Source organism: Phocoena phocoena, chromosome 3, assembly GCF_963924675.1.
Source record: "Phocoena phocoena chromosome 3, mPhoPho1.1, whole genome shotgun sequence".
Lineage (NCBI taxonomy): Eukaryota > Metazoa > Chordata > Mammalia > Artiodactyla > Phocoenidae > Phocoena > Phocoena phocoena.
Window position 1 is genome coordinate 148,655,284 of NC_089221.1, and position 18,261 is coordinate 148,673,544.

The 18,261-nt window shown below is 49.7% G+C and overlaps 1 protein-coding gene across 1 annotated transcript in view; it reads right to left on the bottom strand.

Moving 5' to 3' along the window:
• Positions 1-18,261, bottom strand: part of SH3PXD2B (SH3 and PX domains 2B) — a 107,019-nt gene that overhangs the window by 9,954 nt on the left and 78,804 nt on the right. Inside the window, exons 7-12 of the mRNA XM_065874654.1 lie at positions 16,969-17,103; positions 12,399-12,503; positions 7,372-7,489; positions 4,074-4,300; positions 1,989-2,038; positions 993-1,112 (exon numbers count right to left, since the gene is read on the bottom strand). Of these exons, the coding sequence (XP_065730726.1) occupies positions 993-1,112; positions 1,989-2,038; positions 4,074-4,300; positions 7,372-7,489; positions 12,399-12,503; positions 16,969-17,103 (755 nt within the window). The remainder of the gene's footprint in view (positions 1-992; positions 1,113-1,988; positions 2,039-4,073; positions 4,301-7,371; positions 7,490-12,398; positions 12,504-16,968; positions 17,104-18,261) is intronic.

An 18,261-nucleotide genomic window follows, 5' to 3' on the forward strand; every position in this document is an offset into this window, starting at 1 on the left:
GGTGTAAACAGACATTTCTCCAAAGAAGACATACAGATGGCCAACAGGCACAAGAAAAGATGTTCAACATCGTTAATTATTAGAGAAATGCAAGTCAAAATCACAATGAGGTGTCACCTCACATGGGTCAGAATGGTCATCATTAAAAAATCTACAAATAAATGCTGGAGAGGGTGTGGAGAAAAGGGAACCCTCCTACACTGTTGGTAGGAATGTGAGTTGGTGCAGCCACTATGGAGCACGGTGTGGAGGTTCCTCAAAAAACTAAAAATAGAGTTGCCATATGAGAATGGCATATATCTGGACAGAACTCTAATTCAAAAAGATGCATGCACCCCAATGTTCACTGCAGCACTATTTACAATAGCCAAGACATGGAAACAACCTAAGTGTCCACTGACAGATGAATGGATAGAAGTGTGGTGTGTGTATACACACACACACACACACACACACACACACACACACACACAATGGAATACTAGTCAACCAGAAAAAAGAATGAAATAATGCCATTTGCATCAACATGAATGGACCCAGAGATTATCATCCTAAGTGAAGTAAGTCGGAAAGAGAAAGATAAACATCATATGATATCACTTACATGTGGAATCTAAAATATGACACAAATGAACTTATCTATGAAACAGAAACAGACTCATAGATAGACAGAATAGACTTGTGGTTGCCAAGGGGGAGGTAGGCGGGGAGGGACAGACTGGGAATTTGGGATTAGCAGATGCAAACTATTATATATAAGATGGATAAACAACAACATCCTACTGTATAGTACAGGCAATGATATTCAATATCCTGGGATAAACCATGACGGAAAAGAATATGAAAAAGAATGCGTATATATGTATAACTGAATCACTTTGCTGTACAGCGGAAATTAACACAACACTATAAATCACCTATACTTCAAAAAAATAAATTAAAAAAAAAAAAAAGGAATCACAGGTAGACAAAGTGAGACCACGTCCACTCACCTCAACCTTCAGGCCCGCCTGGAAGCTGATGCCATCGGGGATGGTGGTCTGGAATTCAGCAATGGTATAATATTCTTCCTCCACTTGGGGTGGGATGGGAGGCTTGGGCAGACCTCGAGGCTGGTACAATTAAACACAGTGTTAAAACCACTGTAAGTTCATTCCCATGGCGCTGAATGGGAGGCGCTAAGGGATTGGGGCACACAATCACCCTCAAGGGGGCTCTGGCGGACCCATTTGGATTCTAGGACAAAACAAAGGGGACCACTCAGATCATCGTCTTCTAGATAGGTCACTGGACTTTCAGCTTTAGGGCAATGAGAAAAAACATGGGACATTTGCCTACAATCATGAAAATTTGGGGCAAGACAATATTCTCTGAACTTAAGAGGCAACAAGTGTTGTGAAATGAACACAGGTTTGCAGGTTAGACCCATTGGTGTGACTTTGGGCAAATCCCTTCCCCTCCTGGAGGCCTGAGTTTTATCTCCTGTAGAATGTGGGTAATAACAGGATCTACCTGGTGGGGTCACGGAGAGCATTCAATGAGTTCATGTAGTGAAACACCGGCATACTGCCTGGCACCCAAAAGGTGCTCAATAAATGGCAGACATTAAAAAAAGAAAGCCCATTTTCAAAGTACTGCTTACAGAGTTAAAAATGGAGTATGAAAGTAAAAGATCAGAATGGCACCACAAGCGAAACGTGTGCCTTATCCCATTTTGGTTTCAAGTTACGCTATTCAAGGAGACTTATCTAAGATAAAGTGGAGTCGGCTCAGGAAGCAGAAAGTACATCCTGAGACCTAACTGTCACAAAGCCATGGGCGAACTGTTTGATCTCCCTGGACCTCAGTCTTTCCACCTGTCCGTGGGATTAGCTTCACAAGGCTGCTGTGTGGGCAGGGAAGAGTGCATCCTTGGAGAGGGTGAGGTGAGTGTCGGGGGGCTAATCTCAGGTCAGGGTCTGGCTCCCCATTTGCAAGGGTCCACTTACTATGGTCATATCCCGGCGAGGAGGGGGTCTCTGTCTCATCTTGGGTGATCCTATAAAGAGACGACAGATAAAATTCCTGAGGTGGACACCACGAGAGATCTATTCTCTCCTGCAGGAGAGAGCACAGGCATCAGCGAGAGACTGCGAGGCTTCCTGTGGGAGAGCCCAGCTAGAAAGGGGACACTCAGACTGGGTTCAGGACTCTCCATCAACAAGGGGATGGTGCCCAGTCCTGGAGCAATGGAAAGCTTTCCAGCAAAGGCAACAAGTGCAGGCTTCAGAGTAACGCAGAGGTGTGAGGCTACAAGTTATGTGACTTTGAGCTGCATGGTCCTCTTCTGGAGAGGGGGTGATAATGCCTGCCTCCTGGAAGCAGTGGTGGAGATGAAAGTCAACAATACAGGTGAGGCTCTTGCCATGTGGCAAGCACACATTAATGGTACTGCCCCTGGCTTTGTGCTCTGGAACAAACCCAAATTAAACAATGCAGAAACAGAGCCAAACAAACTTGGACTGAGGACTTCAGGGGTTTTTACTCTGGAGTTGGGCTGCCCCTGCTCTGGGTCTCAGGATCAAGAAGAGGACGACTCTGCAGTGGTCCAAGGCTCCTGGCTAAGGGCAGAACACTGAGGAAGGCACCCCATATGCTGTCAGAGCTGGTTTAGCATGGGTCTTCACAGAGGTGTAGTTTGGTAGTTGGCGTGTAGAGGAGACTGCCAAACTCTTAAATACCCATTTTTCCTGTCTTCTATTAGAAAGAAATCACAACAGAGTTTTAGCCAGATACTTGACTGCCTACGTAAAGACTACATTTCCCAGACTCCCTTGCAGCTAGGTACTGCCATGTGACTAAGTTCTGGCCGATGGGATGTGAAAGAGTAACAAGTCTGTAGCTTCTGAGTCCAGTCTCCCAGTTCTCCCTGCCTCATTTTCCTTGGCCGGACTGGTGGTGAGCCCTCCTGGACCAGGAGGATGAGGGCAACACAAGATAGATACAGCATAACAAGACTCGTGACTGGATAGAGTTGCCACAGCAGCTCTGGACATATACCTGACTGCTCGGTGAGAAAGAAATAAACATCTAAATTACTTGAGCCATTGTTATTGGGTGTATGTGTGTGATACTAGTGGGGAGTCTTTGCTTGAGCATCTGAACCTATATATCCTAACAGAGACACGGGCTTTCAGATTTTCACTTGCTCCTCTAGTGTTAATGGGAATCCTCCTATGCTCTTGGCCATGCATGATAGGATCCTGCCATGGCATGTCAGTGTTTTCTCAGCGTGGCTGAGAACAACTGAGAGACTCATGAAGTTCACTGACCATAAGAGTCACTTTAAACAGCTGGAGAAGCCCAGCGAGGGGCAAGTGACTGCATCCTTGGGACTAGTTTTTAGTCCTCTCCCAACAGACAGACTCCTTCTGCCCTGTACAGGGTCACATGCTTGAGGCTGGCATCCTGGGTATGCAGCAGACAACAATAATGAACCTACTCTCAGGTGTGCTGGGAACATTAAATGGTAAAATAGCTTTGAAAAGCAAGATGAGTAAAGAACTATCTTCGGAATAAACCCAACACAGGGTCCACTTTTTCTTCCCCTGGCTCAGAAATGAGGCCCTGCAGACAGACCACTGGCACTTGAGTCAGAGGGACCCGGGTTCAAGTCCTGGCTCCACTGTTCACTAGCTGGGTAGCCCTGGACAAACCCTTTCATCTCTGTTTCCTAACGTGTAAAATAAAAGGAGTAGGTCCTTCAAAGGTTGTTACAAGGAGTCAGTGAGACTGATTATAAGATTCCTGGCACCTAGTAGGGGCTTGAGAAACAGGAGCTCTGGTGATATGAGACGGTGGAAAAAACATGGCTCGAGTAGGAAAGCCACGGCTCCCCACTCAGGTTCTGCATCTTGCTGGCTGAATGAACTGGAACGAGTGACCTGGGGTTTGTGAGCCTGTTTTCTCATCTACAGGATGGTGGGCAGCAGGGCTGCCGTGAGGATGAGGGACAACATGTGAGGACCTCTGGGCACAGAGCCTGGCACATAGTAGGTGCCCAGCTGCCGGGAGCTCGGGTGGGCGGCACTTACTCTGCTTGACGTCACTGTCGGGCGCCGGGCGGCCTTCAAGCCGGCCATCCCTCTGGTTGTTGAGCAGCTCCTTCTCCCGGCCCACCGAGTTCTGCTGCCGGGAGACACCATCCAGCTCGAGGACGCCCGCGTGGGCGGGTGAGCCGGGGCCCAACTTTGCGGGTACAGGCTCCCCGCTGCTCTTCTTTAGGTAGGAGGCTGGGGCCCAGCCCTCTTTGCCCTGGTACCTGGGACGAGGGGGAAGGATGCCCGTCAGGCCGCTCTGCCAGGCCCATGGGAAGAAGTTGCGCTCCTACGGTGAATCCCACTTCGGGTCCCAGATGGCAGGGACGGTGGACCATGACCTGCCCAGGGCCAGGGGCTGGTACACCGCTTGCTGCCTCCTGATGAAGCCTAAGCCCTCAGCTGGGCCTCCCCAGTCTGGCCTCTCCTTACCTCCCCAGCCTTGGCTCTCACGGCAACCCTCATGTCCTGCCCACCCCACACAGCTTGTGCTGTCCCAAAAGTTCCACCATCTCTCACCCCCCTGCCCCCGCTCTTAGAGACCCTCTGCCTGGAAAGCCCATTCTCTCTCTCTCTCTCTTTTTTTTTTTTGCGGTACGCGGGCCTCTCACTGTTGTGGCCTCTCCCGCTGCGGAGCACAGGCTCCGGACGCGCAGGCTCAGCGGCCACGGCTCACGGGCCCAGCCGCTCCGCGGCATGTGGGTTCTTCCCGGACCGGGGCACGAACCCACGTCCCCTGCATCGGCAGGCGGACTCTCAACCACTGCGCCACCAGGGAAGCCCAAGCCCATTCTCTTTTGTGCTCCTCTTTCCCAGCTCTGCTTAATACCGTGCCCCCTCTCAAGCCTTTCCCGAGCCTCCCTCCACGGTGCCCCCCACTGTCTCCTGCACACCCCACAATCCCAGCACCTATAACACACAGTGACACTTGGCTGTGACGGTCCTGTCTCCCCACTTAGAACTCGAGCTCCTGGGGGCGAGGATCATGGATGATTCATCTGTGTGTGTGAGGGCCCTCGCTCCCAGTGAGTTGAGTGAAGAAAAAAGGGGACAAGTGGACAAACTGCCAGTGGGCCTGGCAAGGGTGAGCAGCCACAAAGCTCTGCTACAGTCACTGTCCCGTACAGTCGTCACTACTGGGACCATGATGATAACGGTAAGTGACACTTAGTGAGCACCTACTCCATGTCCTTCCTGTTCCAAGCACTTGATAGCTATTGCTATAGTTCATCCATCCAACCTGGGGGTTGGCAGAAATGGATCCAGACCTAGAAAGCCGACACCAGAGTCTGTGCTGCTTTGCTGCCTCTTCCCAGAAGCCCCAGCTCCTGGCACAAAGCCTGGCATAGGCAGGGTGGGCCTCCAGTCATATTGCTCAACAAGTAGATTAAACACGCGTTCAGATGAGAATGAAGCAGGTCGGGGGTTGGTTCCAGGGTTACCACAGGTCACTGAGCTTCGGAGTGACTGAGACCCTGATAGACCAGCTCACTGAATTCCAAAGGGAACTGAACGAATGTAACAATCATTTAATTCTCTGCACTATGGAACTCGGTTGAATAGCATGACCAGAAGGGTTGATTGGGACCAGAGGTGTGCTGGAGTCAGCTCACAGCACTGGTGAGAGCCAGCTGTTCATATCTCTTCCCAACTCGACACTTAGTGCCATCACACTGGGAGCTTAAAATCTGCCACGGTGGGAGTATTTACACCACGGAAATTGGCAAACACCGCAACTCAAGAGCATTTTCCCCTGGAGAGCTGGCTGTTAAAATTGCCAGCATCCCACTCGTCTGAACCACAAAACAGGTGCCCACACTTTTGGGGACGACATCTAACAGACTGGAGATAATATATGGCAGGGTCACATCTCTCGTCAAGAATCACCTTAAGTAGCACTGCGTTTCAATTTTTTAAAAAAGTCCTTTATAACTAGAAGCAAACTTCAAAGGAGGCAGAAATCTGCAGTTTGGTGTCTATCAATCTTAAAATATCCCCTGAGAAGGACTAAATCTTGTGCTAATTGGAAAACGTCAGACTACACACAATCCGGGCATCACTATGAGACAGTTCATCACTTGGGGGCACAAGGCCATAAGGAGAGAGGCAACACATGCAATGCTGAGTGGGCTTTGGGGTCAGAAAGGTATGGGTTCAAAACCTGGCTCGGTCACTTTCTAGCTTCAGTCAAAGCTTCTGATGACCGTGGCAACATCCACTGCAACCTCATGAGGGACCCCGAGCCCAGTCGAGCCACCTGAATTCCAGAGTCACTAAGTTTTGGGATAATTTGTTATACAGCAAGGTAACACATATAATCCAGATATGTGAGTTACTGTTGTCATTACTCCAGCTTCAAACCTCAGTTCTGAGGAAGTCTTCCTGACTCCCGGGCTGAGGAGGCCTCTTCTGTGCTCCAAAGTCCCCTGTGCAGCCCTCCTACACCCCCACTCGCCTCCCTGCCCTGTACTTGTGTCTGAGTCTGCCTTCTATGCCTGTGGGTCTGAACTACTACTGTCTCTTTCTCACTGTTGACTCACCAGCTTTCAGCAGACAGCTTGGCCCAAAATAGATTTTGGTGTAGGTTTGCTGAATGAAGGGTCACACACTCAGCCCCATGTGAGTGGTCCCAATGTCCTGCCTCATGTCCGGCCTCACATCACGGCACAGACACCAGGTGGCAGGGACCTCAGGCTTCTTCTCTTGCCCTAATTTCCTGAGGCTGCACCCTGCCCGCCCGGGTAACCAAAGAGGGAGTTCCCCGGACTTTCATTACTAAAACTGGGAAAGTCCCAAGGAGAGCAAGATGAGTTGGCCACCTTTACCTATGAGCTTTCAATTCCATCACATGGGTGAAAGAGCTGTGACAAACTGTTTGGAAAGCCGGTCTCCACTGGACTCTGAGAGATGACGGCAAATGATCAGCTTTAGGACGGGCTACTGTCCATGTGGTGTTTAGCGTCCTGTTGCTCTCAGAGCGGGGCTGGAGTGGGAAATCACTCACGCAGGGCAGCTTCAGCCTCCACTTACTCATTATGAGACACATCTGGAGGTGGAGACCAGTCTTGCTCAATTGGGTTACTGCTATCGGTGGTTCGGTGTGTTTAGACACGGTTTTGCTTATTATGCATTTTTAGAGAAGGATATGGGTAGGGAAAGAAGCCAAACAGCACAGAGGAGAAGCGTCCTTTTATAGCTCAGGCTGAAACCTCACCTCCTCTGCAACTGCTTACAGATAGATATCTGTGCAGCTGGAGCCTATATGACCTGAAACCCACCCAGCTGCAGAGGGTACCTGATCTTCCACCAGCCTTCCAGGTTTTTCTGGATGACCTCCACCACAGCTCCTCTCTCCAGGTTCATTTCATCTTGGTCACGAGCTGTGTATGGGTAGATGACTGTGTACTTCTCCTCTGTGGGGACAAACAGATGTTGGGGTAAGTCAAAGACACTATATAAGCCCTGGGACGTTGATGGCCAAGGCTGTGATCTGAGAGATGCCCTCGTAAGGAGGGATTTCCTCCAAAGACTTCTGTGCACCATCTCTGTTCCCACCCCCCCCACCCCCGCCCCCGGCCCCCAATAAGCGACCCTCACTTAGCCCTGGATGACCCTGTGCAAGCAGCAACAGGACACAGGACAAACGGCAGGTCAGTTCCTCTGAAATCCCTCAGCATCATACATTTGCACTCACCTTCCTCAAATCTGTGCCTCAAGGTCACCTTCCTTGACCTTGCCTTATGTAATACCCAGACCCATGGCACCCTCATCCCCCTTACCCGGGTTTATTTTCCCCCCTTACCAGGAATTACCTTCTAACATACCAGATAATTTACTTATATTATGTTCCATGTCTGTTTCCCCCGCTAGAGTAAGAGCTCCAGGAAGGCAGGGGTTTGAGTCTGTCTTGTTCATTCCTCTATCTCTAGCACTGGGCACGGTACTGGGAATATTTAGGAACTATTTAGTAAAATAGTCAATGTTTAGTAAATGAACAAGTCCCGAAAGCCTGGTGGGAGGCACCTCGCTCATGCTGCAGCAGGGGCGGGGTGGATGTTAAACCCTCTGTGGCTCCCCTGCAGTTCTTAGTGGTGGAGGGTCAGGGACAAGCTAGATCTGGCAGCATATACACGGTTTGGGGTGGAATCACTACCAGGGAGGAGACAGCTAGCAATGCTCATTACCTAGCTGGTAGCTGATCTCCATTTTTCATTGTTTTCAAGCCCCTGGATCCAACCACGCCTGAAGCTTCAATTTTATTTTTTTAAATTTATTTTTTTAATTGAGATATAATCGACAACATAATGATTTGAGATATATATCATGAAATGATTGCCTGCTTCTGTTTTCATTAACGCCACTGGGGTGCCTTCCATCCCACTCTCAGTGGTTTCCTGCTCCTACCCCCAAAGCCAAGAGAGCTGCCTCGGGCTGTGTCCCTCGCACAGCAGGACCTCACCCCCGACCCCCTGCAGGGCCCCGCTGGCAGGGTCGTTCATTGTCACACTCAGGCAGGGCCCTCCAGAGAGCAAGAGAATAGCTCCCATCCCCAACACTGTCAGCAGTGACTGCTGAGACAGATAACAGATGAGTGTCCCAGGGGAGCCAGTGAGGATAGGCCCGCTTTCCTGTTTTGGTTACATTGCAGCCCGCAGGGAGGGACTGAGCCAGCTGTGGGCTGACGTTGATAGTTAGTGTGTCCGGGCTGCCCCTCTCTCTCCCTCGCTGGGAAAACACCACAGGCTGTCTGTGGCCTTCCCAGCTGGTGCAGAGGGAGGCGGAAAAACACACAGGGCGTTTATTTATTGATTGATCTAGCCCCTGACCTGCTCTGTGGGGGCTGAGCTGACTAGAGCTGCATACATTCTGTATACAGCGCAGTCAGCTGTTCTCCTCACTCACAGATGCAGGCTGCGGTGTGGGTGCTGTGAAGGGTGCTGGGGGCAACTCAACTCCGTGGATGCACAGAAGTTTTGTCTGGCCAGGTGAGAAGGGGCGCTGCCTGGGTTCCGGACTAAGCACTGTTGGTCCTACAGGCCCTGGACTCCTGGGGATTCTCTAGCAACCAGAGACCCTCTCTGGGCTCCGTAGGACGCTCAGGGTTCCCTAACAAAGGGAAGTGGGAGAACCTGTAGACTGCGTGATGGGTAACACTGCCTGCTTGCCATTCATCTGCCCTTCCTCTGGTGGCACTGCTAGCCTCCAGCCACATGTTTGGGTGAGGCCGACCTCGCCACCACCCAGAGGGATGGGGAGGGTGCATAACGCTGGCCTGGCCAAAGTGACTGGCCACCGTGATGAGTTCAGGGATGGCATATGACCCAATTGGGTCAGTTGGAACCAACTGATCTTGTTGAAGGAGAAGCATTTTCTTTGGTGGGTGCCCCGAAGGGTGCCTGGAACTACTGTCACCACGAGACAGTGGTTCCAGCGAGGTAGAGAATGGGAGCTGAAGGTGGCGAGAATAAGCCTCAGGTGCCAAGGACAGGTAGAAAGGGAATGTTGCCTGCCATGCCAGTAAACAAAGAATGTTGCCTGCCATCAAGCCATGAGCCACTGCAGTCACCCCCAACAGTGCACCCTGAGGGGCATTTGGGATGGAGGAAAACAAGAAGCGTTCTGTGCTCTGGATACTGGCCTTAGACAGTTAAGATGCATACCTAAGGAATCATTTCAATGAGACCAGATTCTTGCATCTTTCCATTCATAGAAAAGCACTAAAATCATTGACTTAAGATATCTGGGGCTTCCCTGGTGGCGCAGTGGTTAAGAATCCGCCTGCCAATGCAGGGGACACGGGTTCAAGCCCTGGTCCGGGAAGATCCCACACGCCATGGAGCAACTAAGCCCATGCGCCACAACTACTCAGCCTGTGCTCTAGAGCCCACGAGCCACAGCTACTGAAGCCCGCATGCCTAGAGCCTGTGCTCTGCAACAAAGAGAAGCCACTGCAATGATAAGCCCACGCACCGCAACGCACAGTAGCCCCCGCTCGCTGCAACTAGACAAAGCCCGTGAGCAGCAACGAAGGCCCAACGCAGCCAAAAATAAAAACAAATAAAATAAATTTATATAGAAAAAAAGATATCTGTTTTTTGTGATTAGCAGTAATCTTTTGATGTTAGACTACATGTTTTGTTTTGTTTTGTTTTTCCAGCCAAAAACTCCTATGTATCCTGGTTCCTCCCTTACCTCTTTGGAGCAGTTCCTCAGAGCTATCTGAGAGGCTGTCTCCCAGGCTAGAGTCCTCAATAAGGTGCCTGTATAAAACTTAACTCACAACTTCTAGGTTGGGCATTTTTCTTCAGTTGGCAGACATTTTCAAGCTCCTGGATCCAGCCATGCTAGAAGCTGACCCTACCCTAGGGTTTTCAATGACATGAGTCAATACACTTCCCTTTTGCTTAAGCTGGTTTGACGTGGGTTTCTTTTCCCTGGCCACTCAAATGCACCTGATGAAGGGAACAGGTCACTGGCTCAGCATTACAGGGGCCCCCAGGCATCATTTTTTACCCTGGGAAACTTTAGGGCCCCAGGCTGACAAACACCCTAAGCTCCCTCCTCCCAAACCTACATGCCAACACACACGGTACAGACCAGATCACCGTTTCTCACATGCAACAGGCACGGGCAGTCCCAGAGCATGCAGATGCAGGGACCCAGTTCCGAATATCGAGCGGGGAGGAAAACTCTGAGGTAGGCACCTTGACGCCAGCTGATGGCATACAGGTCCCCCAGAGTCCGGCGGCGGCCCATGGGCTGGGGCAGAGACCAGTATCTCCATGAGACTGGATAGGCAGCATGTAGAGGCGAAGGGCAGAAGGCAGAGGTAAGAAGAAAGCAGTTCCAGTGTCTTGAGGCAAAGGCGGCACCAAGCCCGTGCTCCCACTTAGGAGCAATGATTTCTGCGTCTATGCCACGCCCCAGGCGTCTCAGAAGGACCAAATTCCTGAGTACTAACCTTGAACTTGAGTGAAGAGCCACCCAATAGACACAATGCTATTCCTAGCATGATTATAAAGAGGCACTAAGAGAAGCCCTCATGGCAGGGGGAAGAAATGTACAAACCCTTAGGAAAATGTGGTCTCTCTCCCATCTTCTAGCTGTGTGACCCCGGGCAAGTGTCTCTACTTTCTGAGCTTCTTTTCTCATCTGTAAAATGGGGACAATAATCAGTCCCTTACAGAGACACGCCCCGTGGTAGGAATCATTAACTGTCTAAGGGAGCTATAGTTTCCACGCAGCACATGACTACCCCTTAATCTGAGTTGATTTTTGCACTTTCTCCTCATTAGCGCCGCCCCTAGGGCCTGGTGGGCCCCACAAACGCAGAGCAAAACAAAAGGCATTTGACTCTGCGGGTGCTGGCTGCAATAAAACTAAATGCAAACCACATATGCATTTTTTTTTTTTTTTTTTGGCTAACCTTTGAGCATAGAAATATCCCTTCTCCTTACCCTCTTTTCTGTTAAATACATACTCAAGTGGCTTTGTGTTTTCTAAACAGTCAACTAAAAGCCCCAAATATTCAACCCTAGGTAAGGCATAGCTCTATGATAATAACTGTTCCTAGTTATTCATTGTTTTAGGTTCTTTGCCAAGTGCTTTGCATGTGGGATCTCATTTAATTAAAAAAAAAAATCCCATGACGTAGATACCATCGTTTCCATTTTCAGAGGAAGTGGCTGAAGCATAGAAAGGTTAAGTTGCTGGCCCAAGACCACTCAGCCAGTAAGTGGTACAAATTCAAATTCGGTGGTGAGAGTCAAATTCAGGTCTGATTCCAAAACCCTCCTGTTTATTAGCTAAAGTGAACTCATAGCCTAGATTGAGGAATGCTCCTGGGGGGAAAGGGGAGCTGGCTGAGCCTTAAGATTTCTGACACAGCCGGAACCACTCTTTAGGAGGGTCAGCTCTGATCCTGACACCAGTCAGGGCCATTAAACCAACACAGAAAGCAGACAAAGCAGAAATCTTTACGGATGGCTTCAGATGTCCTGTAAATGAGCTTGGAGCAGCCCCAGCACCTTGGCTATCAGGATAATTCAAGGGAGGAAGAGTGAGGTGTTGACAGCGATCTGGCTGGGCGCCACTGAGGTCCCATGGAGGTATCAGGGCCCCAGCTCCAGCCAGGCTCACCTGGGTTGGCTCCCCAAGGCCCCTAAGAAAGGGCGGGCTTGCTCTGCCCCAACCCCAGGGCCTGGCTTCATGTCCAGAGGCTCTAGTCTAGGAGGCTGGGAGGCAGAGGCTGAAGGGAAGGGATTGGGTGCCGCCGGCCCTCACGGTCTCCCCAGTGAGCCCGAGGCCCCGGCTGCTTCCTACCTTCTTCAGGCTGTAGGGAAAACTCATCCTGCACACCGTCCTGTCCTTCGAGGCAGGTTGCGGGGACCCAGCCTTGCTCTTCAGCGGTGCTGACAAACCACCAACCTGGGAAAATGAGAGTGCAGACTGATATTAGTTGGGTCAGGTGTGAGGGCCGGGCGTCAGAATATAATATTAGATTCAGCCGCTACAGGAGCCAACGCTCAGCGTCAGGCTCAAAAGTCACCATTTTATTAGTAGAACACAACTACCCATGTGAGCTGACTGCTAACTGCTAGAGACAGGCTAAGAGGAAACCTGCTCTTGAGCCTGGGACGGGGCTGTGGAGGGGAGTCGGGGATGGGGGTGGGGAGAAATGTTGTCCTAAAGGATGAGAGTAAAGAACGTAGCTCCCTTCACTAAGGTGTGCAAGGCACTAATCATTTTACTTGCATTATCTTATATCATCTTCACATCATCATCCCTACTGCACAGACGAGGAAACTGAGGCTCCAAGAGGCAAGGCTCGTGCAAGTTCACACGGCTTACGGCCGAGCTGCGACCTGCACCCAGGGCTCTCTGATACTGAAACCACTGCCCTAATAGCTTATCTGAGACACTGATTTTGCGTCTGTTCATGTCAAGGTACATCTGGCTGCAGATATAACAAACAGTCTGAGAGGCCGTTCACTGAGACTCAGGCCCTCCCATTTTAGAGAAAGGGCTCTCATGGAGCCTGTGGTAGGCAGAATAACAGTGCACATGGCAAAGGGCTTGAATTAAGGTCGCAGATGGGGTTAAGGTTGCCAATCAGCTGAGCTCCCAAACAGGAGGTTATCCTGGCTTATCTGGGTGGGCACAGTTTAATCACAAGGCAGGCAGAAGGAGGGTCAGGGGGAGATGTGGCTGAGGAAGGAAGGTACAGAGAGGGGCAACACTGCTGGTTCTGAAGGTGGAGGAAGGGGTCACGAGCCACGGGATGTGGCTGGCCTCTAGAGAATGGAAAAGGCGAAGAAGCAGATGCTACCCAGGCCTGCAGAAGGGAACACAGCCCCAGCACTGCCTTTTTTTTCGTCCACTGGGGCCCATTTTGGGCTTCTAATCTCTAGAACCATATGATGATAAATTTGTGTTGGGGTTAAGTCACTGAATTTGTGGTAATTCGTTATAGCAGCCACAGGAAGTTAATACAGGGCCCAGCTGGCTCTGCACTGCATAAATGGAAAAATAGGATCTTCTCCCCAAGATCACAAACCTCCAGGCCCCGGAGACCCCAAAGGAGAAGAGAAGGAAGGGGCAGACTCTGGACTAGCTTCCCGGTCTTACAGGGAGGCCTTTGCTTTTGAGCTCCCTGAGGTAGAAGCCACCTTCTGCTTTACTTGACTGGGTGCACCTTTTAAAATACACGTTTTGGTGGCTGGGAAGAGTGTGTGTGTGTGTGTGTGTGTGTGTGTGTGTGCGTGCGTGTGTCTGTGTGAATGAATGGGGTTGATAAACCTGCAGAAAACCAGAAATCAGAAATATGCCATATATGCCTTCCTAAGGACTCCTATTTGTAGGTATCCGTGCGGGATTAAGGAACGTGTCACAACAGCAATGACAGCAAAGATGCGCCAGACTGTCTCAGTGCTTCGCATCTACTACTGACGGGCTGAGTCCTCACAGCAGCCTGTGAGCTGCATTCTGTTACTGCCCCATTTTACAGATGGAGAAGCCAAGCTCAGAGAGGGGCAGTGACTTGACCAAAGTCACAAAGAAAGTGGCAGAGCCGGGATTCGACCCAGGCCATCTGGCTTCACAGCCTCAGCTCTTAACTACTGGCACAAATGCCTCATGCATTGCTGGAAGGAGAGTAAATTGGTATGGCCACAGTTTGGAAGCAGGTCATTTGGCTGTATCTTAACATTTAAAGTATGCGTATCTTATGGTCCAGCAGTCTTCTGTGTATCTAACCTAAAGAAACACTCATCAATGTGCACACAGATATACTGTTCATCCTAAAGGAAGATATGGCTTATAGTATGCCATATTTTCACATAGTATGCAGATGTTAAAAGAATAAGAGCTAAATGTTGACTTAAGAAAAAGCATGTTGCAGGTCAAAATGTATAGAATGATACACCACTGGGCTTTAAAAACCTACAAAATTATAATATAGACGCATGAAATATGATGTGTATGTATGTGTGTACATACAGTTATATAAATGTACACATGTGCACATATATGTATACACACATGTGTACAAATGTGTATACTGTGTACATACGTATATACCTGTATAGAGTTTTTTAAAAAATAAATAAATTTCTTTATTTCTTTATGGACACGCTGGGTCTTCGTTGCTGCACACGGGCTTTCTCTAGTTGCGACGAGCGGGGTCTACTCTTTGTTGCGGTACGCGGGCTTCTCATTGCGGTGGCTTCTCTTGTTGCAGAGCACGGGCTCTAGGTGTGCAGGCTTCAGTAGTTGCAGCACGCAGGCTCAGTAGTTGTGGCGCAAAGGCTTAGTTGCTCCGTGGCATGTGGGATCTTCCTGGACCAGGGCTCGAACCCGTGTACCCTGCATTGGCAGGCGGATTCTTAACCACTGCACCACCAGGGAAGTCCTATCCCTGTACACATATTTATACACATGTGTGTATACAGTTATCAAGAAGCATTCACCCCAAACTGATAGAAGGGCAGTCTGGGTTTGGGAAGGGGACTAGGCCTGAAGCTAGCGGAAAAAAATAGATTTTAACTTTATCATTAATTTTTCAAGAAGAACATATCCATATATTACTTGGGTAAGTAAAAGGTAATTGAAAACAAATGTTCAGTTTGTTGGCCACTTGAAGATCTGGACATATGCCTTTTCCCTGCTGTCCTCTGGACACACCAGTCTTGGCCCCCACCCCATCCTGCCTCCTCCCCTTCTCCCAGCAACGTGTTCTTCCTGACGTCGCTCAAGCTGGCAAAGCAAAGCGGGGTGGGGGTGGGTGGGTGCTCCCTTCTTCCATCCCCACAGAGCATCCCAGTCATACCCACAGACTGCCTGTACTCATTTCTAGGAATTAGAACATCACATGGCCTCGGGGCCAGCTGGAATTGGTTAGGAACTCCAGCTCGGCAACCTGTCACAAGATCTGGGCTGAGTGACTGAGTCATTTGGAGTCTTGGTGTCTTCAGCTGTGAAGCAGGGATAACAACTGCTGTACTGTGTAATCAAGAAGCTTTGGTTGGCTAATGCTCATCTCCTGACTAATGGGAACATGCTCCAGAGGCTGCTGGAAACAGTCTTTCCCTGTTTGTTGGACCTTAACTAGCCACTGGGGTATCACAGAGATTGGCCCACTAATATTGCTAGTCAATGTCACATTTTAGCTACAACAAAGCCAGTGGGGGTTTAATGCCACTTTTTCCTGGAGAGGATCCACTCATCCCCTGCTCCTTGCTCTCTGTCTTCAATGGTACCAATGCCCTATTGCAGCTAAAGAGGGCAAAAGGGAAGGAAACACATTTTTGAGTACCTATGTGCCAAACACAGGCTTAGGCGCTCTCTATGTACTGCCTCATTTAATCCTTGAAGCAGCCTCCTCAACGAAGTGACCTGGATGGCTGTGAAATGCGGAGTTCAGGTGGAAACCCAGGCTAAGTGTCTCCGTCACATCACATTCTGTCCCGGCCAGTGTACAGGCGGACCTCGTTCTACTGTGCTTTGCTTTATTGCACTTCACGGATAATGTGTTTTTTACAGATTGGAGGTTTGCGGCAACCCTGCATCAAGCAAATCTATTGGTGTCATTTTTCCTACAGCATTTGCTCACTTCGTGTCTCTGTGTCACATTTCAGTAATTCTCCCGATATTTCAAACTTTTTCATTCTTATTATATTTGTTATGTGATCTGTGATCAGGGATCTTTGATGTTACTATTGCAAAAAGATTACGACTTGCTGGAGGCTCAGATGACGGTTAGCATTTTTTAGCAATGAAGTATTTTTAAATTAAGGTACGTATATTGTTTTTTTGACATAAGACTACTGCACACTGAATAGGCTACAGTATAGTATAAATGTAACTTTTTTTTGCACTGGGAAACCAAAAAATTCACGTGACTCGCTTTATTGCAGCGGTCTGGAACCCAACCCACAATATCTCTGAGGTCTGCCTGTATGTGACCAGTGGTCCCTCTGAGGGCAGGTGGGCTGAGGCAGTGTGTCCATCCCACCAGAGCCCACAGCTGACAGAACCTTCATGAGGACTCCCATGGTAGCCAAAGGCAAATCAACAGAGCAAATCTCCAGTGGAATGCTGGACTCCGTGTCTCCAAGTACTCTGAAACCAGAAGGAATGTTCCTAAAATGTGAGCCTCAGGACAAGTCGGGCCACACAGCGCTGCTGACCCAACAGGACGCTGGTGAGCTGTGACCACGTGGAGTACTCAAGCACTGTGATCAAACAAGGCCAGCTTTCTAGGAGGCCATCAACCAGATCCGTGGAAACGGAGCAGCCTGGATTGGCCATTGCAGCTTTTGCACTCCCAAGCGTTTCCTGTCCCAGAGGCTTGGTGAGGGTGTAGGGTGGAAGGGAGGTGGTCTAGGTCTCCTACCTGACTCGTTCTTCTCGATGATGTCTACCACTTGCCCCACGCTGAGGCTGATCTCCGAGCTCTCCTGCTTCTGGTAGTCTGCCACCACTACGTACTGCTCCAGGACCATGGGGTCCACCGAGGTCAGGTCGCCCCCTGGGGATACAAAATGCCAACACACAACCCATGTGTGAAGGAACAGGAGCCAGGGGGTGGGGTGGGTCAGGAGGACATTCCAAATAGAGAAAGAAGCTGCAACAGGACTTGTCTCAGGGTCACCTCACCCATTTATTCTTTCATTCATTTGCTCACTCAACCACCAAAATTTACCAAGTGCCTGTCCTTGTGCAGGCACTGTGCTAGGCACTAAGGACTCAGAGTTGATGTGGTACTTGCCCTGAAGAAGCTGACAGCGTAGTGGGAAAGTTCATCCATTCCTATCTATCCATCCATTCATCCATCTGCCATTATTCACCCATCATCGTCCACCCAACTAAACATCCATTCGTCACTCATCCAACCAAACATCCATCTGTCTAGCTATCCATTGCCATCCATCCATCCCGAATCACTCATCTATTAATTCATGAAGTCACCAGTGATGTTCCAAACACTCTATTAGATGCTGGGCATACTAAAGTGAACGAAACAGACATGACTCCCAGCCTCAAGTAGCTCAGTCTAGCTGGGGAGAGAGACACGTACACAAGTATACATGATCGCTAAGTATACAGGATAATACTAGTTTTTGATTGACGCATTGCTGGAAACAGCCAGGATGCCAGACAAAGAGTGAGTGGGAAAAGGATGCTACATTAAATGGAGTGGTCAGCAAGACCCCTCTAGGGAGGTGACATAAAGCAAAGACCTCTGAGGCAAGGAGGCATGAGGAGAATGGGGACAGAGTGGTGCAGGCAGACTGTGGGATGGGAAAGGGCCTGGAGCCTTCTAGGAACTGGCTGAAGTCCAGGAGTGAGCAGAGGGTGGTCCTGTATGAGATCACCCTGGCAGGCATGGGTCAGAGCAGGCAGGACATGCTGGGCCAAGGCAAGAAGTTCGGATTTTTTGAAACCCTGAAGTAGAAAGCCACTGAAGGGCTTTAAGAAGGGAATGACAAGATTTACATCTTTAAAAAGACAGTTCTGGCTGCCACATGGAGACTGGATGACAGCCTGGCAAGAAAAAAAGCAGGAGACCAGATGGAGGACATGGTGTTTGCAGACAAGAGATGATGGTAGCTTTGGACCAGGGCAGGGGCAGCTGGGGAGAGGAGCCCCTGGGGAGGCCATTTCCACAGGACGCAGTGCCGTGTGG